The sequence below is a fragment of the Apium graveolens genome, chromosome 11 (assembly GCF_009905375.1).
Source record: "Apium graveolens cultivar Ventura chromosome 11, ASM990537v1, whole genome shotgun sequence".
Classification (NCBI taxonomy): domain Eukaryota; kingdom Viridiplantae; phylum Streptophyta; class Magnoliopsida; order Apiales; family Apiaceae; genus Apium; species Apium graveolens.
This window is the reverse complement of record NC_133657.1, coordinates 11,472,655-11,499,718: the sequence shown is the minus strand read 5'-3', so window position 1 is coordinate 11,499,718 and position 27,064 is coordinate 11,472,655. Positions and strand designations below refer to the sequence as shown.

At 36.8% G+C, this 27,064-nt stretch overlaps 2 protein-coding genes and 1 pseudogene across 2 annotated transcripts; all 3 read right to left on the bottom strand.

Annotated features, from left to right (window-relative positions):
• Positions 1-2,358: 2,358 nt before the first annotated feature.
• On the bottom strand, positions 2,359-18,477 carry LOC141695342 (G-type lectin S-receptor-like serine/threonine-protein kinase At2g19130; annotated as a pseudogene).
• On the bottom strand, positions 17,839-18,659 carry LOC141695341 (G-type lectin S-receptor-like serine/threonine-protein kinase At2g19130). Its single transcript, XM_074499596.1, has 2 exons — positions 18,213-18,659; positions 17,839-18,153 (listed from the first exon to the last, which is right to left on the bottom strand). The coding sequence occupies exons 1-2, from the start codon at positions 18,657-18,659 to the stop codon at positions 17,839-17,841; spliced, it is 762 nt and encodes a 253-aa protein (XP_074355697.1).
• Positions 18,660-21,606: 2,947 nt separating this feature from the next.
• On the bottom strand, positions 21,607-25,651 carry LOC141696688 (uncharacterized). The gene is made up of 4 exons (XM_074500806.1): positions 25,259-25,651; positions 24,793-25,001; positions 23,141-23,248; positions 21,607-22,386 (listed from the first exon to the last, which is right to left on the bottom strand). The coding sequence occupies exons 1-4, from the start codon at positions 25,548-25,550 to the stop codon at positions 21,670-21,672; spliced, it is 1,326 nt and encodes a 441-aa protein (XP_074356907.1). The 5' UTR covers positions 25,551-25,651; the 3' UTR covers positions 21,607-21,669.
• Positions 25,652-27,064: the final 1,413 nt, after the last annotated feature.

Here is a 27,064-nt window from a genome sequence, read left to right as displayed (position 1 = left end):
TAATAATATAAAGGTTGGCTTTGACCGTAAATTCTGCATTCTTAGTCTATTTAGACTTGTGTGGGGAAGGTTGATGTTCTTGTGGTGCTGGTGCAGAAGGGCTAGCGGGTTTGCTGAAAACAGAGGACACGAGAGCAGGCCACGCAGGTGACTCAAAGAAAAAGAGAATACGACTATGACAACTTGTATCAGATCTTTGTTGCCCAATCTTTCTGGATTTCGTTGGGTTATTTCATCAAAAGATTGTGAATAATCCACTGGACAGCGACGCTTATGATGATGTTGCTTGGTTTGAGAAAGTTATGTGTGAATCGCTAGACGCTAACTTGTTACCGTTGGTTCAGAAATACGAAGTCATGAAATAGAAACCGGATGAGATGATGAGGGCAATGGGAAATCATATTGATGTGGTGGAGGACAGGTTTAGTGACTTGTCACTTTAGATTGCTTCTCCTGCCGATGGATGGTTGGAGGAATTACAGGAAATCAGATTTATAATGATGTTCCGTAGGTGGGATGTTGCCAAAATCTCGTTGGGTGATGGAGACCTTAAAACTAATATTAATGTTTATGTTCCTAAGAATTCTATGGTGAATCATGGAAAGAAAGTGGTGCATGGTGCACGAGTCGCTCAAACTGAAGCCAAGCGCGTTGGACAACCCAATGTGTCAAAAACAATTATGTGTTTTGTTTGCGAGGGGCCTCATGTGGCTAGGGTATGTCCCCATGGAGAAATGGTTCATTCTATGGATGATGTTGATAGCGAAGTTGAATTTGGTTTTGAAGAGGCGGCGAAAACTGATGATGGTCATTATTGCGCCAATTATGACGTTGCGCAAAAGGTTGTTGGGTGTTTGTCCGCAGGGGACCATATTTTATAAAAAATATTTAAAGATTGGAAATCATGCTTCTTTATGGGCTGATCTATGCGAGAAGGAACGGGTTGCAAAAAGAACAGGTTTTATATGTGGGGTTAATACTTTGCAGGTTGTTGAAGATGCTCCACGTGTGGGGGCGTCGTTCAAAACGGAGTAGGCTTTGTTGGAGGCTAGCAGGTGAGCCTAAGGAGCCTGTACAATTGGGCGACCAGCGCCTAGGTTGGCTTAATTATTTGGGGAATATGAGACAAGCGGGTGATCAGATTCTTGGATGATGGGTAACAAAGTCAGGCCGGTGGAAGGCATGCGAAAGCACTGATTTGGTTTGTTTGCATCGTTCAAGTTAGTGGGGTGACTTTACAAAATGGGCAGCGACATCATAACCTTTAAGGGGGGCTAGCATTGAGGCGCTTGATTGGGTTGTTGACATGATGAAGGCAGAATTAAGGATGGTCATGAAATTGAGGCAAAACTCAAGTCAATGAGGACATTGACTCAAGTCGTGTAGGATGGTTTGTAAGACTTCTTGGCTGGGCATGAGTTGGGAGAACCTAGGTTAAATGAGACGTCGCTCGGTGACAGCCAAGGCGACTGGGCATGGCGTCTCTTAGTCGACGATAATTGTGCGCGCAGTCTGACTAGATGGGGTGACCGGGGCTACTGGTTCTGCTGGGGTTACTGGTGACAGTCTTAACAACAACTAGTGTGAGTAGCAAATCACTTGGTAACGATTATTTACAGTTTTAATGAGTCATAGAAGTTGGATGACAAGGGAAACTGGAAAATAATAAGGGCACAAGTGGCAGGCACTCAAGGGGACAGTTGCAAGGCATGTGGTACAATTGTTTAAACTGCCCGACAATTATAAACTGCCCTGAAGTTCAAATTTGTGGCTGGACTCTTTATATTTTAGGCATTCAGATGTAAACATGTATTGTGTATGAAATATATTGCTCGTATAGTAGAAATATAGGCAATAATGGGGGAAACACTTGGATGGGGAAAAATCTAAGTGTATTATGGGTAGATTGCATGAGAAATGAAACCGAGGGGAGTAATAGCGTTGTGAACTCCTGCCATAACTCTTGTGTCCTTTGTATTTATTGAGGTAATAAATATAAAAGTTGGTTTTGACTGTAAATGTTGCGCACTTAGTCTATTTGGACTTGTATGGGAAAGGCTGTCATTCTTGTAGTGCGAGTACAGTCGGGGCTTCCGGGTCTACTAGGCAACAGAGGACACGAGAGCAGGCCGCGCAGGTGACTCGAAGAAAAAAAGAATACCTCTGGGACAATAGGTATAACGGGCACTTGACTGCAACATGGACAATAAACCTAACAACTCTCCAAGTTGGAGATGCTCTTATAAACGGAACTAGCTTAATACAGTAAAAATTATCAATACCATTATAAGTGAAAATACAATCACTCTGATGCTCGTTTACTAATGCACACAGGATCTCTAATTAACTCTTTATTTGTCAACCAGGGGAGGATAACTTTTCAGTGAAGTTAACAATATCCTCCTCATTGTCCATATCCATAAAGAGTTGAAGACGTCGTGGACCTAGAGGTAGATTCATGTCCATTACACCTTCAAGAATATGAACTATCTGACTCATTGATGGCCTAACATTTTCATCATCCTGGATGCACCAATAACCTAGTTGATATATCTTCGTTACTTGTTCTATATCAGCACTTCCATCTAAATATGAGTCCAAAATGTCAAGGATGTTGCCTCCATCTATTGTCACATTTGCAGCTCTTGCAGGAAAGAACTCAACTTTACCATCTCTTCTTTGATCCATATTTCGTCTACCTGACACAAACTCAAACAACATCATTCCATAGCTATAAACATCTGCTTTTGTTGTTATAGCTAGCCCTGATATCCATTATGGTGCAAGATACCCTATAGTTCCTCTCATGGTTGTCAAAACCCTACTAAAAGCATGCCCAACCAACTTTGTTAGACCAAAATATGCAACTTTGGGACACATATATTATATTGAGGAAATACTAGTGTATTTTCTACTCTTCTGATCTGTTTTATTGTCCTTTACTGCTTTCCTAGTATTTTCTACTTTTGTCTCATTGGAACGTTAAGGTTGTTATTGGTGTATGGCTGAGATTGTCTGGTTCTTAACAGTTGTCTCTTAGTTTGTCATTTAGTTGAGCCTACATATGGTCTCATGCTCCTGGGATGTAATCAGAGTGAACATTGTAGCCATTCCATACTCCTAGATAAGGTTGAAACTCTCAGTAACAATTCTCTGCATTCCTTCGTTTAGACTATCTATTTGATTGTCTTCATGGTATCAGAGCGGAGTGCACGGGAGAATTAATTAACATTCTGTTTATTTTCCGATCATTCGAGTGTTGTGTTCCTCATTGCTGGTGCTCGTTTGACATATCAAGAAATGATGACACCCCTCTTTCTTCATCCCTCGGATAACGCTAGTTCGATCCAAGTGGATAAGCTTCAAGGGTCATCTGATTACAGGCTATGGCGTAGATCGATAGAAATCAATCTCTCGTCAAAACGCAAACTGGTTTTCGTCACAGGTACGGTTCCATTGCCCACTGATGATCTTATTAAAGCTGAAATGTGTGAGACTTATAAAAATATGGTTATTGTCTGGATCACTAATAATGTCTCACCCACTATTAAAAGATCCATCATGTATATGACTGATGCAAAAGATATTTGGGCTAATCTTGAAAAATGATTTTCTTTAACAAATGGAAGTCGTAAATACAAGTTGTGTAAAGATTTGTATGAATTGAAACAACAAAGTACTTCTATCACAGAGTATTATACATCTATGAAGGCTGTTTGGGAGGAACTAGATTCTTTAAATATGCTTCCTGTTATTGCTGCCCCAACCCCAGAAGTAGTCAAGCTGTTAGATGCTATAGCTCTACAAAAAGAGGAATCTAGGTTGTTTCAGTTTTTAAATAGGTTGGATGAACAATATAACTCTCATAGAAGTCAGTTATTGTTACAAATACCATTACCCAGTAGAGGTTTCCTGCTCTGCACTAGAACAAGAAGAAGCACAACGTGTTATGCTGAATTTGGGGGCATCTGGAAGTGATTTGATGGCCATGTTTAGTAAAGCTTCTCAAGATAAACCAGTTGTTGTTTGCAATGTTTGTGGAAAGGGACATCTTGCTAAAAATTATTGGCAGATTGTGGGTTATCCTAGTTGGCATCCTCATTCTACAAAGTCCAACACAGGCACAGGAGGAGCTCGTAGATCATATGTTCAGTCTACTCAGCATTCAGGAAAGTGGCAGCCTCAGAACTCTCTAAAATCTGGTGTTCAACATCAGAAATTTGCAGCACATGCCCAGACAAGTGATGCTGCTCAGTTGTTTACTCCACAACAACTCGAACGATTGGCACAAATGATGACAACTATCCCATCTAAGCAGTCTGATAATGATGATGAAATCGATTTTCATTTTTCTGGAATGATATCATGCTTCAATGCCGGTGACAATTCTACGGAGTGGATTGTGGATTCGGGGGCTTCTGACCATATGACCTCTCTTTCCTCAACTTTGGCTAATGCTACGTCTTTGGAGGGGACACATAACATCAATTTGCCAACAGGAGCTGCTGTGATTATATCACAAAAAGTTCAGGTACATTTGACCCCAACCTTGTGTTAGTGTAGGTGCCCTAGAGGCAATACATTATTCTTTTATAATCTTTATGTCAGTTGATCATTCAATAAATGTATTTATTATGACCTTAATTACTGCGATATTTTGTTAGCATAATAAATGTCCTTAGAATCATGATACAAATTGTATAGTTTAAGTACATGACTTGAACTTGAGATTATATAATATATCATATTCTTAAAGGTCCCTAGTCGAGTATTATTATAGAGGACAATAATAATACATAGATAGACTAGTATGTTGTTTGACAAGATAACCACATCTCATTGGTTATAAGTATGGGGATACTAAAGTCAATACATAGGTACATGTGAGAGTACATGGTACTGGACAGACCCACAGTGAGATTCTTCATGTTTAATAAAGTCATAAGAAAGACTCACAGTGATAATGGTGTAACGATCCTTTGACTTGAAATCATTATATTTCCATACGAGGATTAATATACTTTGACTACATTAAAAGTTACTTTTGATCGGGTGATGATAAAAGTGGACATCGGGTATATCATGAGTCGTATGAGAAATATGAATGATAGATAAAGGATTTAACCCTCCTATAATTAGGAGAAATATTATTGGCCTCTTGATTGAGTGAGATTATAAAAGCATGGCCATGCTCAAATAATGATTTTTCTCGATAATCTACTCATGGATCAAGTAAACTCGGATTAAATGTTGAAGAGGATGACTAAATACATGCCTCGAGTTTAATCTATAATATGTATGGTTAAAGGGATTATATTACACGAAAAATATTAATCACGAAAGGTTTTATCTAATCACGATTTAATTATTGTTTAATTGGGTAACAATGATGTATTACTAGATACCGCTCATTGTTTATAATTTTATTAGAGAATAAAATTATTGTCAATTAAATAATAGCCTATAGGGTCGCACAAATAGAGCACTTAATGGAATAGTTAATTTAAATTATAGATTTAAATTAATTGATGATTATTTGAATTTTATTATAATTAAGTAAGACTTAATTGAGATAATATAAATTCGAATTAAAAGGAATATTTTTGCCCATAATAATTAAGTATGACTTACTTATTAATTAAATAATAGAAATTCATTTTTATTATTTAATCCAATACCTACTAGGGTTGGGCTTTGCTATTATGGGCCTTTTTAATCAGCCATTATAAATAGATAATGATAGGTTAAAGAGGCTTGTACGTTTTTAAGAAAAAAACCCTAGCAACAAAGAGAGGCAGAGACAATTCAGATCGTCAAGAAGGAGGCTAGTACATCCATTCGTTAGTCAAGTTCGTGAGACGTTCTTGAAGGTGCTCGTGTGTATACCATAGAGGTGTTTCTCCGAGAGGTAGACACAAAGCGTAATAGCTAGGATCTCCGTTGAGTTCGTGAAAGTTAAGCTCTTGAAAGGTATGATTCGTTATCTCCATAATCTGCCCATAATTATACATGGATCCTGTTTTGGGTTTCGAAATTTTTGTTTTATTTACGTTTATCCGCTGCGTTTTATGCCTTCGGAACCCAACAATGGCATCAGAGCTACGTGTATAAGGGGCTGATTTGGTTACGTGTTTACTGTATTTTTACAAGTATGCATGTGTGATGAGTCTGCCATGATAACAGTTATGTTATATGAGTCTGCCATGATAACAGTTATGTTATATGAATGATATGATGAATCTGTTAATGATCTATATGATGATACTAGTATGTTTAAGATCTGCCATAACTCTTATGTATGCGATCTCTTAAAATATGTATACTGATACATGTTTTTGGTCACTGGGATATGGATCGTGTGTATACTGATACATGCTTCTGGAATAGTATTCTGATACATGTTTTGCTAGTATTCTGATACTTGATTTTGCAAAAATTTCCGCCATCGGGGGGCTCGCTGCCCCCCCGAACCCCCCTAGCGACCTCACCGCGGAGGTCGATCCGCGTGCTTAGGGTTTTGTTTTTAATTTGTGCTTATGACATATGCTTTACTTATTTATTATTCTTGATTGGATCAGGATAAGTGATAAATAGTATGTCATCTTTATATGATCTATCATGTTCTTTAATGGTTACTTGAGCATGGTGCATAGTTATGGCCTTAAGACCTTAGTTGTAATGGTTTATTCTTTTGGTTTGTAATAAATACGACTTGCATATCGTTTTCTATTTGTAGTTGTTTTATCTCGAATGTAACTCGAGTTCTTTTGTAAGTTCATTAGTATAATTCTTAATGTAACATCCAAGAAGGACAAGGGAAAGAGGAGGCATCCTATGGAGGCCAAGGAGACAATGGAAGCAATAGAGAAGACATATGTAATAGTTATTTTTTACACCATAGACTGACCTTGATCTTTTCATTAGCCTGAAAAGATCACATAGGATTGGGCCATAATTATTGCACGTTTACTTTACGCACTTTTCATATGATGTATAAATAGTATGTGTAGAGTAGAAAATGCATGTTTTAATTAGATTAATGATGCATGTATGTATTATATACATCACCCATGTCATGCCTTTAAACAAGATAAAATCTGTAACGACTCAAGATTTAAAATTAACAAACGATCATGAGATTCTCGTGTTTATGAAATACGGAATAAAATACGAATTTTCTTTATTTCTGACATGGGACGATTTTGTCAACAACGGGTTCATAGAACTTGTAAGGCTGTGGGTTTTAAGCGAGACCGATGTGACTCCTCCACTACCTGGAAATCAAACCATTGACGAGTATTGATTTGAAGTATTTTATTCAAGGAAAAATTGGGAATCTCTTTATGATGGGATCATGATCGTTCTAAATTAAAAATCCCTAAGTAAAAATATTAAGTTTTAATCAGATGCTTTCCAATGAATGAACACTCATTAAATCCTAGATCGATAAGGGGAAGGGCTGTCAGTGGCAGGGGACTCCTATCTATCATGGTGAAATGCGACGAATATAAACGGTTATATTCGGACGTTGTATCATTGGGTCTAACTTAACTGAGTCATCATAATAAGGTGAATATAAACGGTTATATTCAACTATTATGAACTTAGAAGCATAGAGTTTGGTTAAAAATCTATTAGATAGATAAGATCAATTGTTGTTCACCAAATTATCCAAGAATTATATATGATATAATTGACAACTGTTGTCTACCTAAATAATCATGTTTTAAGGATACCAGTGGTTGACTTAGAACATGACGAAATATGGATCTTGGCTCACTAGAAAGATTTATGGGATATACTTTCCGAATTAATAGTTAGGGCTATTAATTTGATAAAAAATAGTGGGAGATATATTATGAATATATCATAATCATATGAACATAAAATTTTAACTCAGACAATCTAATGTTTATTTTGCGCTTTTATTATTGTAGATACTGAGTAATGGCAAACAACACAAACACACTGTCCGTACGTTCAATCCTTGAGAAGGACAAGCTGACAGGAGGAAACAACTTCCTAGACTGGCAGAGGAATTTGAGGATTGTCCTCAGGCAGGAGCGCAAGCTTCATGTCATTGATATTCCTCCTCCAGGCCCCCTTCCTGAGGGTGCTACTGCTGATGAACGAGCAGCACGCACAAGGGATGAGAATGATGCAAATGATGTTGCATGTCTTATGTTGGCAACTATGAGTGCTGAGCTTCAAAGACAACATGTGCATATGGATGCATATACTATCAATGAGCACTTGCAAAGCATGTTTGCAAGCCAAACTCGTCAAGAAAGGTTCAACACGAGTAAGTCACTTTTTAATTGCAAACAAGGGGCGAGTGAACCAGTTGGCCCACATGTTCTGAAGATGATTGGTTACATTGAGTACCTTGAAACTTTGGGTTTCCCGATTGGTCCGGAAACTGGTATTGACCTAATCATGAATTCTTTGAACAACAAATTCACTCAGTTTGTTGTGAACTATAATATGAATTAATTTGACAAAACACCTACTGAATTGTTTCATATGTTGAGAACATATGAGACCAACATGAAGACAGCTGAACCTGCTCCCATACTGATGGTGGGAAATAAAGGTAAGGCCAAAGGGAAGGGCAAATGGAAGGGTAAGAAGAAGATTGGATCTGATTCTACACCCAAGCCAAAGTCAGGTCCCAAACAGGCTTTAAAGCCTAAAGGTGGTGTGGCCAAGGGTGAATATCACTACTGTAAGAAAGATGGTCACTGGAAGAGAAACTGTCCAATTTACTTGGAGGATCTGAAGAAAAAGAAAGCAGTTCAGATTTCTGGATCAGGTATTTATGTTATAGAAGTCAATTTGTCTATTTCTACATCTTGGGTATTTGATACTGGATGTGCTTCTCACATTTGTATAAATGTGCAGGGCCTGCAGAGAAGTAGAACTTTGGCTAAGGGAGAAGTGGACCTAAGAGTAGGCAATGGAGCAAAAGTTGCTGCTTTAGCTGTAGGGACTTATTATTTATCTATGCCCTCTGGGCTTGTTTTAGAACTAGAAGACTGTTTTTACGTGCCTGCGATTCGCAGAAACATTATTTCTGTTTCCTGTTTGAACAAGAAAGGTTTTTCGTTTACAATAAAGAACAACAGTTGCTCTTTTGCTTTGAATGATTTAACCTATGGTGTTGCGCGTTTATTTAATGGTTTATATGTTCTTGATTTAGATAACCCTGTCTGTAATATAGAAAACAAACGACTTAAAATGAATGACTCAAATCAAACATACCTCTGGCATTGTCGTCTAGGCCACATAAATGAGAAACGCATATCCAAATTACATAAGGATGGATACTTGGATAAGTTTGATTTTGAATCATACCAAGAATGCGAATCTTGTTTGCTTGGTAAGATGACTAAAGCCCCTTTCACTGGTAAGGGTCAAAGGGCCACTAAATGTCTGGAGCTAATACATAGTGATGTATGTGGCCCAATGCGTGTAATGGCTAGAGGAGGCTACTACTACTTCATAACATTTACTGATGATTTCAGTAGATATGGATATGTATATCTTATGAAGAACAAATCCGATTCTTTTGAAAAATTTAAAGAATACAAGGTTGAAGTAGAGAAGCAAATTAGCGGAGATGCAAGTATTAAGATCTTACGATCCGATCATGGGGGTGAATACTTAAGCACCGAATTTAGAGAGTATTTGAAAGAGTGTGGTATTGTATCACAACTCACTCCGCCAGGAACACCTCAATGGAATGGAGTTTCAGAGAGGAGAAATCGCACCTTGTTGGATATGATGCGATCGATGATGAGTCATGCAGATCTTCCAATTAGTTTCTGGGGTTACGCTCTAGAAACAGCGGCTTTCACACTTAACCGTGTTCCCACTAAGAAGGTTCAAAAGACTCCATATGAGATATGGAAGGAGAAACGGTCAGGCATGAACTTTATGAAAGTTTGGGGATGTAAGGCGTTTGTGAAACGTCAAGAATCTGACAAGCTTGGACCTAAATCCGAAGAGTGCATTTTTGTAGGATACCCTAATGAAATAAAGGCGTATTATTTTTATAGTCCTTCTGAGCAGAAAGTGTTTATTGCTCGAGATGCTGTCTTCATGGAAAGAGATTTTGTTTCCAAAAGAAACAGTGGGAGAACTATAGATCTCGATGAAGATCGAGAACCGCAAAATAGCATTGAACCTGAAGTGGAACAAGAGCAGAATAATGATAATGCTCAACAAACACAGGTTGTTCGTAGGTCTGGTAGATTTCGCCATGAGCCAGAGAGATATGGATTTCTCATGACTCAGTGTGGTGATTTGATGCTCATAGATGAAGATGAGCCTCTCACATACCAAGATGCTATGAACAGTCCAGACTCTAAGAGATGGCTTGAAGCCATGAAATCCGAGATAGATTCCATGTACGAAAACCAAGTATGGACTTTGGTTGATCCACCTGAAGGGGTAAAACCCATAGGGTACAAATGGGTTTTTAAGAAGAAAAAGGGCATGGATGGAAATGTTCAGACCTATAAAGCTAGGCTGGTTGCAAAAGGTTTCAAACAAATTCATGGTATTGACTATGATGAAACTTTTTCACCAGTGGCTATGGTCAAGTCTATAAGGATTTTACTTGCCATTGCAGCATTCCATGATTATGAAATCTGGCAAATGGATGTCAAAACAGCCTTCCTTAATGGAAGCCTTGAAGAGGATGTGTACATGACACAACCTGAGGGTTTTGTCGATCCAAGGAATGCTGGCAAGGTATGTAAATTGTGTTGATCCATTTATGGATTGAAGCAATCCTCTAGGAGATGGAATATCCGTTTTGATGAAATAGTCACAGAGTATGGCTTTGTTCAAAACGAAGATGAACCGTGTGTTTACAAGAAGGTTAGTGGGAGCTATGTGGCATTCATAGTACTATATGTTGATGATATACTACTAATGGGGAATGACATACCTTCTCTAAAGGCTGTTAAGACTTGGTTAGGGAGCAATTTCTCCATTAAAGACTTAGGAGAGGCATCCTACATTCTAGGAATGAGGATCTATAGAGAAAGATCTAGAAGGATGATCGGTCTAAGTCAGAGCTCATACATTGATAAGGTTTTGCATCGTTTTGGAATGCAAAATGCAAAAAGGGGATATGTCCCCGTGTCTCAAGGGATAACGATCTCTAAGGACCAGTGTCCGAAATCATTGGATGAGAAGGACCACATGAATAAAGTTCCATATGCTTCAGCAATTGGATCTATCATGTATGCAATGGTATGTACTCGCCCAGATGTCTCGTATGCTTTGAGCATGACGAGCAGATACCAGTCTAATCCGGGTGAAGGTCATTGGACGGCAGTTAAGAATATTCTTAAGTACCTGAAAAGAACTAAAGATTCATTCTTGGTGTATGGAGGAGAAGAGAAACTCGTTGTAAAAGGTTACACCGATGCAAGTTTCCAAACAGACAGAGATGATACTGTATCACAGTCTGGTTTTGTGTTTTGTCTAAACGGAGGTGCTGTAAGCTGGAAGAGTTTAAAGCAAGAAACAGTGGCTGATTCTACAATGAAGGCTGAGTACATTGCAGCTTGTGAAGCAGCTAAGGAGGCCGTTTGGATTCGAAAGTTCATTTCTGATTTGGGAGTGGTTCCATCGATCGCAGATCCCATTGATCTATACTGCGATAATAATGGAGCCTTTGCACAGGCTAAAGAACCTAGATCACACTCCCGGGCTAAACATATACTCAGGAGATTTCACCTTATTCGAGAGATTAATGAAAGGGGTGATATACACATATGTAAAGTGCACACAAATGATAACATTGCAGACCCACTGACCAAAGGCTTGTCGCAGCAGAAGCACGATGGTCACACTAGTTCCATGGGTATTAGATATATGGGTGATTGGCTCTAGTGCAAGTGGGAGATTGTTAGTGTAGGTGCCCTAGAGGCAATACATTATTCTTTTATAATCTTTATGTCAGTTGATCATTCAATAAATGTATTTATTATGACCTTAATTACTGCGATATTTTGTTAGCATAATAAATGTCCTTAGAATCATGATACAAATTGTATAGTTTAAGTACATGACTTGAACTTGAGATTATATAATATATCATATTCTTAAAGGTCCCTAGTCGAGTATTATTATATAGGACAATAATAATACATAGATAGACTAGTATGTTGTTTGACAAGATAACCACATCTCATTGGTTATAAGTATGGAGATACTAAAGTCAATACATAGGTACATATGAGAGTACATGGTACTGGACAGACCCACAGTGAGATTCTTCATGTTTAATAAAGTCATAAGAAAGACTCACGGTGATAATGGTGTAACGATCCTTTGACTTGAAATCATTATATTTCTATACGAGGATTAATATACTTTGACTACATTAAAAGTTACTTTTGATCGGGTGATGATAAAAGTGGACATCGGGTATATCATGAGTCGTATGAGAAATATGAATGATAGATAAAGGATTTAACCCTCCTATAATTAGGAGAGATATTATTGGCCTCTTGATTGAGTGAGATTATAAAAGCATGGCCATGCTCAAATAATGATTTGTCTCGATAATCTACTCATGGATCAAGTAAACCCGGATTAAATGTTGAAGAGGATGACTAAATACATGCCTCGAGTTTAATCTATAATATGTATGGTTAAAGGGATTATATTACACGAAAAATATTAATCACGAAAGGTTTTATCTAATCACGATTTAATTATTGTTTAATTGGGTAACAATGATGTATTACTAGATACCGCTCATTGTTTATAATTTTATTAGAGAATAAAATTATTGTCAATTAAATAATAGCCTATAGGGTCGCACAAATAGAGCACTTAATGGAATAGTTAATTTAAATTATAGATTTAAATTAATTGATGATTATTTGAATTTTATTATAATTAAGTAAGACTTAATTGAGATAATATAAATTCGAATTAAAAGGAATGTTTTTGCCCATAATAATTAAGTATGACTTAGTTATTAATTAAATAATAGAAATTCGTTTTTATTATTTAATCCAATACCTACTAGGGTTGGGCTTTGCTATTATGGGCCTTTTTAATCAGCCATTATAAATAGATAATGATAGGTTAAAGAGGCTTGTACGTTTTTAAGAAAAAAACCCTAGCAGCAAAGAGAGGCAGAGACAATTCAGATCGTCAAGAAGGAGGCTAGTACATCCATTCCGTAGTCAAGTTCGTGAGACGTTCTTGAAGGTGCTCGTGTGGATACCATAGAGGTGTTTCTCCGAGAGGTAGACACAAAGCGTGATAGCTAGGATCTCCGTTGAGTTCGTGAAAGTTAAGCTCTTGAAAGGTATGATTCGTTATCTCCATAATCTGCCCATAATTATACATGGATCATGTTTTGGGTTTCGAAATTTTTGTTTTATTTACGTTTATCCGCTGCGTTTTATGCCTTCGGAACCCAACACCTTGACTCTCAATGATGTCTTGTGTGTGCCTTCGTTTAAGCATAACCTACTTTATGTGCAACGCTTACTAAGAGAGAACAATTGTGATGTGCATTTCTATTCTACTCATTGTGTGATCTTTGATAAACTTTCAAAACAAATACATGCTACTGGGATTGCTAAAAATGATCTGTATTACATTAATTCTTCTGCTCCTATAAATACAACCTACTTGTCTGCTGATTGCAATATTGTCTCTGCCACTGCTGAAAGTGACTTGGCTTTGTGGCACCATCGTCTGGGACATGCCTCTGTGTCTAGCCTCAAACATATTCCTTGTATTAAATACTCTACTTCTCACCCTACTACAGTGTGTGTTTCCTGTCCCATGTCAAAACTCACTAGACTCTCTTTTACAAAAAGCAAGTCACATGCTTCTACAATCTTTGAACTGTTGCACTTGGACATATGGGTCCGTATAAGGTCCCTTATAAATCAAAGTACAGATATTTTTTGACAATTATCGATTATTTTTTCCGTAATACATGGGTCTATCTGTTGCACCTTAAATCAGATGCTCTTGCTACACTGAAATCTTTTCTGAAATATGTGTCAAATCACTTCAATGCATCTGTGAAATCCATTCATTCTGATAACGCTTTGGAGTTTACATCTTCATCTTGCAATGAGTTCTTCTCTGCTAATGGAATCCTCCACCAAACTTCATGTCCATATCGACCACAGAAAAATGCTCGAGTGGAACGGAAACACCGTCACATTTTAGAGGTGGCTAGAGCTCTTCGTTTTCATGCTGGTTTGTCTTTGGATTTCTGGGGGGCTTGTGTTCTTACAGCCGTGCATTTGATCAATAAAATTCCAACTCGTGTTCTGTACAACAGATCTCCTCATGAGCTGTTATACAATGAATTACCTGAATATGATAATCTAAAGGTCTTCGGGTGCTTGGCCTTTGCATATAATCATTCCCCACCTCTTGATAAATTTGAACATCGTGGTGTGCCTTGTGTTTTCCTTGGCTACCCACCAGGTCAGAAAGGCTATCGTCTTCTAAACCTTCTTACAAAACAAGAATTTTCCTCTAGAGATGTGGTGTTTCACGAAACCATTTTTCCATATCATAAAGACTCTGCCAGCAACTATATGCAGCCCATCCCTCCTTCTATGACTAATAACAACTATGATTGTGTCGATGAACTATACACAACTGATATACCTGAACCACCACAGTTGAATTCCACTCCACCAAGCCCAGAATCTTCTTCTGCTGCCAACAGTCCCGTTCCACTTGTTCTCTCTCCTATTCCTGTTAGGAGATCAACTAGACCTTATGTTCCACCACATTGGCTACAAGATTTTGTGACACCCAATAATACTCATCACATTTCGAATCTTGCTGTTACATCTATAGACAACAATTTTAATTGTTTTTTATCTACTATCTCTACACACCAAGACCCTGTCTCCTTTAATGTGGCTGTCCAAAGTAATGAGTGGGTCGAAGCAATGAATTTAGAGCTGGAAGCTCTTGAACTGAACAACACTTGGGATATTGTGGAGCTACCTCAAGGAAAACGTTCTATTGATTCTAAATGGATTTTCAAAACAAAGTTCAAAGAGGATGGTTCCATAGCAAGTACAAAGCACGTCTTGTTATCTTGGGTTGTCACCAAAAGTCTGGTGTGGACTAGTTTGAAACTTTGGCTCTGGTTGCCAAACTTACAACCGTTCGAATTGTTCTTGCCGTGGCTGCAATTCAAAGCTGGTACACTCATCAAATGGACGTATCTAACGCCTTTTTACATGGCAACTTGTCTGAAATTGTCTATATGAAAATGCCTAAACGTTACAGAGGAATTGGGGGTAGAATTTCTGTGAATATGGAGCTGTCTCTTGTCCCACCAAATATGGTCTGTCGTCTAAGGAAGTCTCTGTATGGTCTCCGTCAAGCACCACGTTTGTGGTTTGACAAATTATCTACGACTCTGCTTCAGATGGGATATCAACAGTCCAAAACGGACTATAGCTTATTCAGCAAGCACACTTCTTCCAACATAACACTTGTTCTAGTTTACGTTGATGATTTGTTGTTGAGTGGCAACTGTCTCACAGTCATTGGCAAACTCAAGTCTCTTCTAGCTCAACATTTCCACATGAAAGATCTTGGCCAGCTGCGTTATTTTCTGGGTCTTGAGATTGACAACTCTGCTGATGGTATTTTTCTAAGTCAGCGAAAGTACACAATTGACATCTTAAAGGAGCACAACTTGTTGAATGCCAGACCTTTATTACTACCTTTGGATTCTCACATAAAGTTAACTCCAGATTTGGGTGATCCTCTTCCTAATCCTCTAGTGTACCAACGTCTACTTGGGCAGTTGATTTACCTGACAATCACACGCCCAGACATTTGTTTTAGCGTGCAACTTCTCTCTTAATACACCAACAAGCCAACCACGGCACATCTCCAAGTTGCTTATCGATAGCTGCGGTATCTTGCTGGTTCAAAGTCTCAAGGCATCCTGTTAGCTTCCAATTCTGCAGCCCAGTTGACTGCATTTTACGATAGTGACTGGGCGTCTTGTCCAATTTCCCGAAGATCCACCACGGGTTACTGTATTTTCTTAGGCAACTCGCCCATCTCGTGGAAGTCCAAAAAACAGTCTGTAGCATCGAGATTCTCCGTAGAAGTAGAATATCGGGCAATGGCCCTCACCACATGCGAAATGACTTGGTTATCTGCCTTACTTAAAGATTTGGACCTCAAAAATATTCCACCTACTCTGTTGAACTGTGACAACAAAGCAGCCCTTTCTATAGTTGCAAACCCGGTACTTCATGAGCGTACCAAGCACGTTGAACTAGATTGTCACTACGTTCGTGATCAAGTCAAAACTGGAAATATTAAGACTGTTCATGTGTCTTCTCAAAAACAGGTAGCAGACATCTTCACCAAGCAGCTGTCAGTTGGTTTACACAATTCTCATTTGAACAAGCTTACAGTATCATCCAAGGATTCCCCTGTCGCTTGAGGGGGAGTATTGAGGAAATACTAGTGTATTTTCTACTCTGCTGATCTGTTTTATTGTCCTTTACTCCTTTCCTAATATTTTCTACTTTTGTCTCATTGAAACATTAAGGTTGTTATTGGTGTATGGCTGAGATTGTCTGGGTCTTAACAGCTGTCTCTTAGTTTGTCATTTAGATGAGCCTACATATGTCTCATGCTCCTAGGATGTAATCAGAGTGAACATTGTAGCCATTCCATACTCCCGGATAAGGTTGAAACTCTGAGTAACAATTATATGCATTCCTTCCTGTATACTATCTCTTTGATTGTCTTCATATTCATCCAGAAGAATGTTTTCGGGTTTAATATCACAATGTATGATGCAGTCGATGCATTTCTCATGCAGATAAACTAACCATTTTGCTATGCCTAGTGAAATGGCATACCTTGTTTTCCAGGATAATATACTTTTACCCTTCTCTGCTTTGAAGATATGGGAATCTAATGAACCATTGGACATATACTCATACACAAGCAACTTCTCGTTACCTTGAGAACAGAAACCACGAAGATGCACAAGATTTACATGTTGAATGTTCCCAATTGTGCTAACTTCATTGTGGAATTGCTTTTCTCCTTGGTTAATGCCTTCCAACTTCTTCACTGCTATTACTATTGAGTTCGGCAATGTTCCTTTGAAAACAGATCCAAAACCTCCTCCACCCAACCTTTCTGAGAAATTCTTTGTGGCAATTTTCATATCTTTGTAATCATAGGCCACCAATGTACCTTCTACAGCTTGAGCACTCTTCACTTCCTTTAAATTCCTTCTTCTAATTATAATTAAAATAAGCCCTAAAGGAATTATTAACATAACTACAGATGACCCTCCAACAGCTCCATAAACAAACCTCCTACTCTTTTTAGAGAACTCTAGTGGGCTGAGTCTTATATAGATGACCTTCCCGTTATTGTCGTCTTTTGATAGCTGTTGCATATTATAGAGGTCCGTGTTCCAAGTAAAACAGGTACCATCATGGTAAGAATAAGCACTGCAAGAACAGTTGCTAAAACATACAGATTTGCAGTCTGCAATACTTCCAACAGATGAAACGGATCGAGAATTATCAGGCAACTTAATGTATGAATATTTTCCAAACACCTCTTTTTGGCCATTGGATGCATTTGTTTTACCACACTCCAGCTTGTTGTTTCTGACACAACCACCAGAGTAATCTCCCAAGCTCCAACTTTTCTCAAACCTACTCTCGAAGGCGGGCAGACAATTACAGGGAGGTAAAGCAAGTTGATTACATATACCATACGCCCCACAAACATCACTAACTTCACACTGTTGTTTTGGCACAGACCAAATTAAGACCCACTTATTGTTTTTTCCCAACCATGAAAATAGCTGTAACTGCCCAGAAAATCTATGATGGTTCTGGATATACAGTGTGGAGTCTGTATCACATTGTAGGATAAAGAAGTCTCATTTTCATTGGTAATATAGGTGAAGTTAAACAGAGAATAAGAATTATGGCGCACATTAGGTACTAAACCAAATGCTTGACCATCCCAAGGTCCACTCTTCCATATCTGCTTCGACCTGTTCCACATAATGACACCCTCATTGTTAATTGGATCAACTTCCAGTATAAACAATCCAGGAGCAGGATCTTCGGAATTCTTCCATGAAGTAAGAGTTCTCATTTTGTTTGTACGTTTATCATATGAAATCTTACTACCTGGCAACCAGGTGTGAGATGGGTAATCAAAGCTGAACATGACTCATTTCTCAAAACCAAGTTTCCATCATCAAAAAGTACTGCTACTAGAGTGTAAGAAGTAAATTCTGTCTTCGTGGACCAAACTTGTGTTTTCATCTCGTCTAAAAGCACCAAATTACCATCTACAACTTTCAGCTCTGAGGTATACTTATTTCTTACAGGTTTCGCCCTGTTTGCAACCCAAACTACGGTTTGCTCTGGGACCTTTTTGAACCAGATGCCAATAAAGTACTTGGAAGAGCTACTAGGCTTGAAGAAACCAAGTTCGTAATTTCCACCAGAAGAGATTATGGTATTGTTGCCAGAGAGAGACTGATTAGCTAATATGCTATCAGCTCCAAAAGAGGGATAAATGTTGATAAATAAACATATGAGAAGTAGTGTTAACATAGAATAGTACTCCATTGCTAGTACAAATATATGCATGCAAAGTTCATATTTCCTACTGGAGAATGCAGCTCAAAATATACTATAAGCAATGAGACCAACTACAAAGAAGACCTTGTCTCTCTAGACGACTAGTCAATCTTTGTGAATCTCTTGTTTGTAAAGTATAAAAGGTTTTGGTCAAGAGGAAGTACAAAACTACAAATGAAGCCACCGTAACCCTAAGCTCACGACAATTGCTTCTCTCCCGTTCCCTCCCATTAATTTTTGGTTGTCTTTCTACCACGTTTGGTTGGCTATGCATGGAGGATTAGTAGTTATCGATCTAAAAATTGTCCACAAATAATTAAATTAATTTCAGAATTATTTAAATAGGAATATTAATATGTCGATTTCAATACTCAATCAGTCCACTTGTTTTATTATGTAGAAGTAGTCAACAACTTCTATAAATCAAATTATGTTATTATATATATTTCTATGTGAAAAATCACCTTATAAATAGAAGAATTATGAATAGACTAAGGGCCCGTTTGGGGTTTTTATAAAAAATGTAACTTATGATTTAAAATTGAAAATTGTCATATGAACCTGATAACTTATAAGTTATTTAAGTGTTTGGATAATTTCATGTATAAGTTACTTATAAGTTTATAATGTGTTTAGTAAATCGTAACTTAAAAGTTATAATTTTTTAAAAAGAAAATAAAATTTAAATTACAAATTATATAAATTAATAATTTTAATACATGAATATAAAAATCTAAAATCTAAAAACAAGTAATAAAATTATACGATTGGAATGAGTTTTGAAATAAAATTAAAATCAAAGATAATTAACTATCATTTAAAATTTTAAATGTACAAATTTCATATCCAACAAATTTCATCAAATTAATTTTAGAAAAATTAATATTATTAAAAATATTTAATATATCATACAAATTTTAAACTAATATAAATTTAAAAAAAAAACTAGGAGACAGAGTAAATGAGTTGTGATAAAATGAAAATGAAGAATAAAAAGTAAATGTTAGGATTTCTAACATTTCATTTATGGCTCAGAATGGATTCTAAGCCAAACAGGTAAGCAAATAGTATATTGTGCTTTGGACTCAAATGAGCCCCAAGAATGATGAATGATGAGCCGAACATGCACAAAGATGCTCAAACATGCACAAAGATGCTAGAAATGACAAAATGGACATAAATTATATGTGCCACTAATAAATTAATGGGCACGCAATATCTTTCTGGCTAGCTTTACAAAATGTTAAAAAAATAAAAATTTGTTAAAGAAACAAAAAGAGGGTATTTTTATAGAAGGATTATGTACAGACCAAGTCTTTTTTATATATGTTTCTTTGGTTAATTGTGAAAAACAAACTATGTGTTTGGAAATAAAATTATAAAAACATCCCAATTCTCCTGAAAACGAGCCCCTAATAAATAAACTATATCTTTTATCTTATTTTCGTGTATTTGCTAACATGTTCACAACATGAGCTAGCATTTCTAAAGCATTACTTCAGAACACCTGAATTCAACACAATTTATAAATGGTCTGAAGTCCAAACTCAATCTCTATCTGTGCAGAGCAACAATTAGAAGAATCAGAAATAAAGATGCAGATCTTAGATTTAAGCAAAGTCACCTTTCCTAGTTCTCTGACAGAAGACCGATAACTCAAACTATCCCTGTGAAAATCGAGTCTGGGTGATGTTAAGATTTTTCAAGAGGAAATCTTTGTCTCATGACAGGTTTCTTTGTAAATCAAATCAGACCCCAAAGCAGATCGGGATTAATTGCATAAACCCACATAATTTACATTAAGCTTCAAAACCTTTAAGGAATCTGAGTATCTGACCCAAATCTGTCTAGCTATGTCACTCAATGGATTCTAGCCGCTAAAGCATACCCCAAGCAGGTCTATTGACATTCCGGGTTCATAATTCAAGTTTTCCTATACCCTTCTTGATCCACAAGAATCATCAGGATTGGGTAAGAGCCCATCGGGTTGAGGTTAGTACTTTGGAGATTTGAAGACCCTTCGCGGTGTCTTCAGTTTGGCCCCGGGTCATCTCTACTTCCATATTAAAAACCCAATATTCTTTCTGGACATCATGTGTACCCTATTTGCTATCAGTTATACATTAATCTTAACTTTGTTAATCTATCAGTTATATTCTCCTAAACATGGTATGCAGCTATCAGATTAACACTAAGCGAAAAAATATTATATTAAAGTTAGCAAATGGACGTCGAACAGATAGGTCTCAGTGAGTCTCATGTTTATTAGTCTCTTGCTTGAGATTAATTATGACATGTGACTCAATTATCACATTGTAAAGATTCTATGAGAACAAATAATTAGCACAGTATATTCAAAGGCTACAGCCTATACAGCCTGAACCCCCACAGTTAGAAAACTAGAATATAATCAAAACTTCCCTAAAATTGTGAAGCAGGTAAACATTCTATTCCTGAACACACCACAATCAGAAAACTACTATGTAATAAAAAAAATTCTAAAATTGCAAATAAGTAGGTAATACTATATAAGAACAATTCATTCAGGAGGCCAAATAATTAGCACAGTATATATTTTGTGCATTAATTTGAAGTTCAACACAATAAAATTACATTGACAAACAGAATTTTGATTCTATCATCAAATAAAGACTGAAAAACAGAATTAGGAATTTATTATGATCTTAACATAATTAGTATATTCGATAAACAAATGAACCTCAAGTTAGAAGATTAGTTATAGCTTAAATCAAGTCAAAACACATTAGACAACTCTAATGCAAATCCTAACATACAAATTAGAGATACATTACATGAGGTTTAGTTCTGGGGTTAATATTAGCACCTTAGTGGGTAAGCCTAAAAAATGACAAGGATGTCTAGCTTATGCCTCAAATAAGCACCTTCCCGGGCATAATGTCTTAGAGCCGAGAGCTATAACATTTAAAATTTGCACTTACTATTTACTGCAATTGATACATGTTCATTATATATCTGATTAGTCATTGTGGTCAGTTTCCAAAAATTTTACACCACGCCTTACTCTTCTAAGTATACTAACCCTTTCTTCACGACTATTTAGAGCACGTTGTCTAAGTCTTTTATGTTCACTGACTGCTCCCACAAAATCTTTGCTTCCAAAATTATATTTGGTATGAAACTCTTCATCCTTTTTCCATTCACTGTGACTTTCAAGTTTCTGATATTTGCATGATGGCTGAATTCCTCTACAAAGGTGGCTGAAATAGTAATGAGGGTCGACATAGGAAGGGGATGAGGAAACAATACCTTTGATGGTGTTTGGCTGGAGAAACTCAAGAAATTCTTGTATCTCAGCAAAACATGCATGGTCAGAATATGGAACCGCATACATATATTTATGATATCTTTCAACTGACTTCACAATCATATTTGGCATTTCTATGTTGCTATAGGCGCCAATATTTGAGCTCCGGTTAATTCTATTTCCGCGAGAAACTGAACGTGATGAAGATCGTAGAGGATCTCGATTTTCTCCAACCCATTTTAATGCCCATGGAAGACCAGATGGCATGATCCCTATAGTTGGGCGCACCAAATTTAGTCCCTCCAAAGTATCGATGCTAAAACTGTAACGGGGAACAGCCCGCACTCTAGTCACTGAGGTTTTCGTTGTAAAGATGCCATGTAACCCCAGTAGATGCATTGTTTGCAAGCGCTCAGGCCACACCCAGATCTGCTCAGAAGAATTGAAGGAAGAGGTCGATTACTAATTATCTCGATTTTATAAGCATGACTTCAAATGTTTTGAGGTATTCGTAATTTTATTTCGAAATTTGTAATTGAAATTTTTAACAGTAATTTTAAGTCACGAAAAGTATGTATGTTCAAATGCATACATGATCAGATAAGAAGATATACCCATCACCATCTTTGTATTAAAATCTTCTACATGTTCTTCATAATAAGGTAATTTTAAAAAAAAGTTCCAGAAATTAGCATTTCACAATACAAAATATTTTTGATAGCATTGACTTCTTACAAGGTCAGACCCGAGGTCCAAGGTAATGCACTAAATTTTCTCCTATGGTCAGCCAGAGCATTGTCGACAGACTACTGAAGTACAGTAGTACATATTCAGTTTTCAATAAATCTATATATTTCTTGACCCTTATTCCAATGGAAATTCTAAGCTTGCTAGTACACATTTCACAGTAGTTTATACATTGTACTTTTAATTGCCGGTTTGAGGTAATCCACAGCCCGACGAAGAAAGCAACTGAAATTCTTTCTAATCAATGAGATGGAGCATAAATTATTAGCACTATCCATCCGGGAGGAGGGCATTATGTCGTGGGAAATGTAGTGACAAAATACACTCTTCTAAACTTAATGCATACATATACACGTGTGTGTGCGTGTGTATACATATATATTTATTATGCTCTTCAAAGAATAGAAGTTTCAAATTAACAAAGTCATGAAAATACCTTTGTTTTAAGCACCCTTGAAATGTTTAATAGAAGTTCTTCTTTACCCAAAGAGTCGATCCCAATAATGATGTCGTGATCAGGATTAGAGACTATGATGTCGACGATCTGCAATCAGTATCAAAAGAGTAACCAATAAGAGTCAACTGTGCTACATGTTTCGCTGAATATTGAGTTCTAACAGAAAGCTCTAATACTGGAGACCAGGGTTCATCTGCTCTCTTAATGTTCTTTGACATAAATATATTCCCCAGAATCATAAACTAAGTTTGAAACATGTAAGCGGTGTTAAAGACAAACAGAATTTCAGAGAAATTTTAAATCTTACAAGAGGTTAAAAGTACACAAACTTAAAGAAATACACAATTTTTTATTTGAATTTATTGTTAGACAATCGGTATTGATTCTGGTAGTCGAAATGCAAGTAATTAATTTCATAATTTGCCATGGATTATTGTTGTGCACATCTATCCAACATCTGTTTCTTCTTTGATCTGATACTGGCAGCTGAATTTACTATAATACAACTTCAGCTATTGACCTTGCACGCCTGTTAATTGTCTGTTTTTACGCTGATGTTGATATCTTACCACAATAATAATATAAAATTTTAGCTATTGGTCATCTGGTATGGTTGTACACGTCTATTCATGGTTCTATCTTAAATCACCACTGTAACAGATTCCCAAAGTCCCATATATGTAGTCAAGTACTTGCACCTGTTTGAGTTATATTATAGTATACTGTCATTCAACAACATAGGCTGAACTAAACTTGTCTATTTTTAGTCCTTAAAGACAGTATCAAAAAAACTCTACAAGAATTGCAGTTAATAAGAAAAAGGGAATACAATTATGCCATGGTAGCATGGTTGTCACGGCGCTAAGTCAAGACGAGTCGATGGACCTCCGGCTAGTCGACTAGTCGATTAGTCGTGGACTAGTCGACCAAAAAAAACGTAACTGTAATTAAATATAAGATAACATATATGTATATTTTATATAATTTAGACTTCTAAATTCCAAGTTTCTAACATCTACCAACATATTGTATTTTAGATCCTTGCATTTCATATCCAAGGATGAGGACTTGTCACAACTTACAAGTTACCACTTTGTTAATTATTATAACTTACAGTTAAAACGTACAAGTACATACATGCATGATACATATATGTATATATACAATCATATTCGTATACATATACAACATAATATATATGTATAGTTATAAAATATCATATTATACTTATAATATTGTACAGACATGTATATATAATATAACTATATTTATATACATGTGTGTGTGAAAGAAGAAGAAAAAGAAGCTTATTGTGAATTAAGGTTAAAGAAGATCTGGAAAGTGGAAAACCTCAGTATATGTTAGGGCTGGGTCGCATTCTCTGTTAAAATGGATTTGAACAGGATTTGGGTCTTTAAAATAAACCAGTTGACCTGGAACGACTAGTCGCCCAGTCGACCGGTCAGTCAACTAGTTGCTCGAAATATCTGATTTTTTCCAGTCGACAAGTTCAGTCGACTTCTAAATCTCGACTGCTGGACTAGTCGCCACTAGTCGCGACTAGTCTCGAGGGCCGTGACAACCATGCATGGTAGCCCCATTAAAACGTATTAAGACAAATGAATATGCACCTGCTGAGCAGCAACTTTACGAGGAGGAAATATAAACGAAGGATTGCAGTAAGTGTTATCTAAGTAAAGATTGTCAATTTTCTCATTTTTGAGAGCATTAAGTAGCATAGTTTTTCCAATTTGTGCCCTCTTACTGGTTCTTTCCCACCGAAAGTCCCCAGTGTAGAGCATGCAGCCAAACTCTCCCTGGAACAAATACATTACCGCCCCTGCTAACATATAAAATGAGTAAGGTTCAAAGTGCTAAACAATTTATTCATATAAACAATGACTTAAAAATCAACTATTAACAAAATCATAGTAAGCACAGTGTACGTGAATTTAAATGTAAGCACGAAAAGGCTAATATTTAAATTACAGTTTCACCAAAAACCCGAAAATTAGCGCAATCAAAATCTTCAGTCAGACTCTAGATCAAACAATTACCAAGCAAACTAAAACCGCGAAAAAAGGAAGCGATAATTACCGGGACAATGTTGAGCGTCAATGGCCATGACCTTAACAGTGACAAGCGAATTACAGGAAGGGGAGATCAAAGAAAGAGAGTACCAAACACCGGTTTCGACAATTCGAAGAAGAGATAGATTAAAGTCAGGGAATTTAGAGGGGAAAAGCTTGGCGGTGATGCGAGAGCAGTATAAAGGGGCTATTTTCCAGGTGGGAGAGAGTCCTTTAGTGTGATCGGAGTGGAGGTGAGTGAGGAAATAGACTTGACTGCCGTGAGTCCAACGGTCCACTGATACCATTCCTGCCTCCATTCTTTTGTTATTGCTTTGCCCTATTTTTGGGTTTTTGGGAAATGTTATGTGTCTGATTTGATTTTAGAAATGTAGCGGGAGGGGCTGAGGGGGGCGAGGAATTTTTTGTGCGGTGCTAAATACAATAACAAATTATTTCATATTTCATGCAGTAACGAGAGATTACTTATAAGCCCTTTAAAATTGAGGTTAAGACTTTAAATTTTAAGTAAGGCGATGAGAGATTACTTATAAGAGCAACTCCAATGGACTTCCCTATTTTTATCCCCTAAAATATATTAAAGTAAAGATTACCTAAAATATAGGTAATGAAAAAGCTATTTCACTCCAATCATATTCCCTATTTTGCTTCCCTATATTTCCAAAACGATACTTAATTATTATTTTGGAGAGAAATAATTGAAAAAGAAGAAATGAACAAGAAGAAAAGGTGAAGAGAGCAGGAGAGAGAGAAGAGAATGAGCGAGGTTTGATGAGCTGAAAGATTTAGGGGAGACAATTTTCTTCCCCAAACATGGGGTTCCATTTTCTCTCACCTAAAAAATATGGGGAAGGGGGAGCACCGTTGGAGAAGCTTATTTGAGGTTCAATCCCTATATGTGTACAGCTGGAGGAGAAAATAGGTAAGGGCTCTATGCATTGGACTTGCTCTAAGTCCTTTAAGAGCAAGTTCAGTGGACAAGCCCAGATCCCTGACGAATTTACTTTACAGCAAGCCAACTCAACAAAAAGTGGGCTCCTTAAAAAAGTGGACGATGAAGTCTAATGCAAGACTCAAGTCCAACTTTTAGTAGACCCTACTTGATTAATTTTAAACAGTTTATATATTATATTTAAGTAGTTAATATAATTTTGACATGATTGTTTTAAATAATATATATTATCTTTAAGTTGTAATATAATTTTGACTTTTTTTAATTTTTAATAAAAAATTAAGAAAAACTAAGAATTAAATTAAAATAATACATGACTTACAAATTAAATGCATTATATAATAAAAAAAACATTACATTCAAACAAATTAACGACTATCATGGAACCTTGCAATATGCTCAATCAAATCGGATTGTAGTTGACGATGTTTTTGTTTGTCGCGAATTTGGATATTTCTTTCAATATATCTTTCATAAGGGGCTAAAGGTTCTTCGCCCAAGTTTGGAGGTGGTAAACCATCTGTTGCATCATCGTAAGTTGGTAGAGGGCCAAATGGAGTGGCATATGTGTCTCTCTCGTCCTCGACAATCATATTGTGTAGTATGATACATGCTCTCATTATTTTAGAGAGATCTGCTTTATCCCAAAATCGTGCAGGACCACGTACAATTGCAAATCGAGACTGCAACATACCGAACGCTCTTTCAACATCTTTTCGTTGGCCTTCTTGATATTTTGAAAACAATTTTCTCTTCTCACCTTGAGGTCGAGGAATTGTTTTCACGAATGTAGCCCATTAAGGATAGATTCCATCTGTGAGATAGTATCCCATATTATAATTGTTACCATTTATATTATAA

Coding starts and splice junctions, on each gene's coding strand:
- LOC141696688 (XM_074500806.1), bottom strand. CDS start 25,550: ATGGAGGCAGGAATGGTATCAGTGGACCGTTGGACTCACGGCAGTCAA. Junction 23,249..24,792: donor GTAAAGTTGCTGCTCAGCAG/GTGCATATTCAT, acceptor TACTGATTGCAG/ATCGTCGACATCATAGTCTC. Junction 22,387..23,140: donor CAAGGGTGCTTAAAACAAAG/GTATTTTCATGA, acceptor TCTTCTGAGCAG/ATCTGGGTGTGGCCTGAGCG.
- LOC141695341 (XM_074499596.1), bottom strand. CDS start 18,659: ATGGAGTACTATTCTATGTTAACACTACTTCTCATATGTTTATTTATC. Junction 18,154..18,212: donor ATCTCACACCTGGTTGCCAG/GTAGTAAGATTT, acceptor ACTTCATGGAAG/AATTCCGAAGATCCTGCTCC.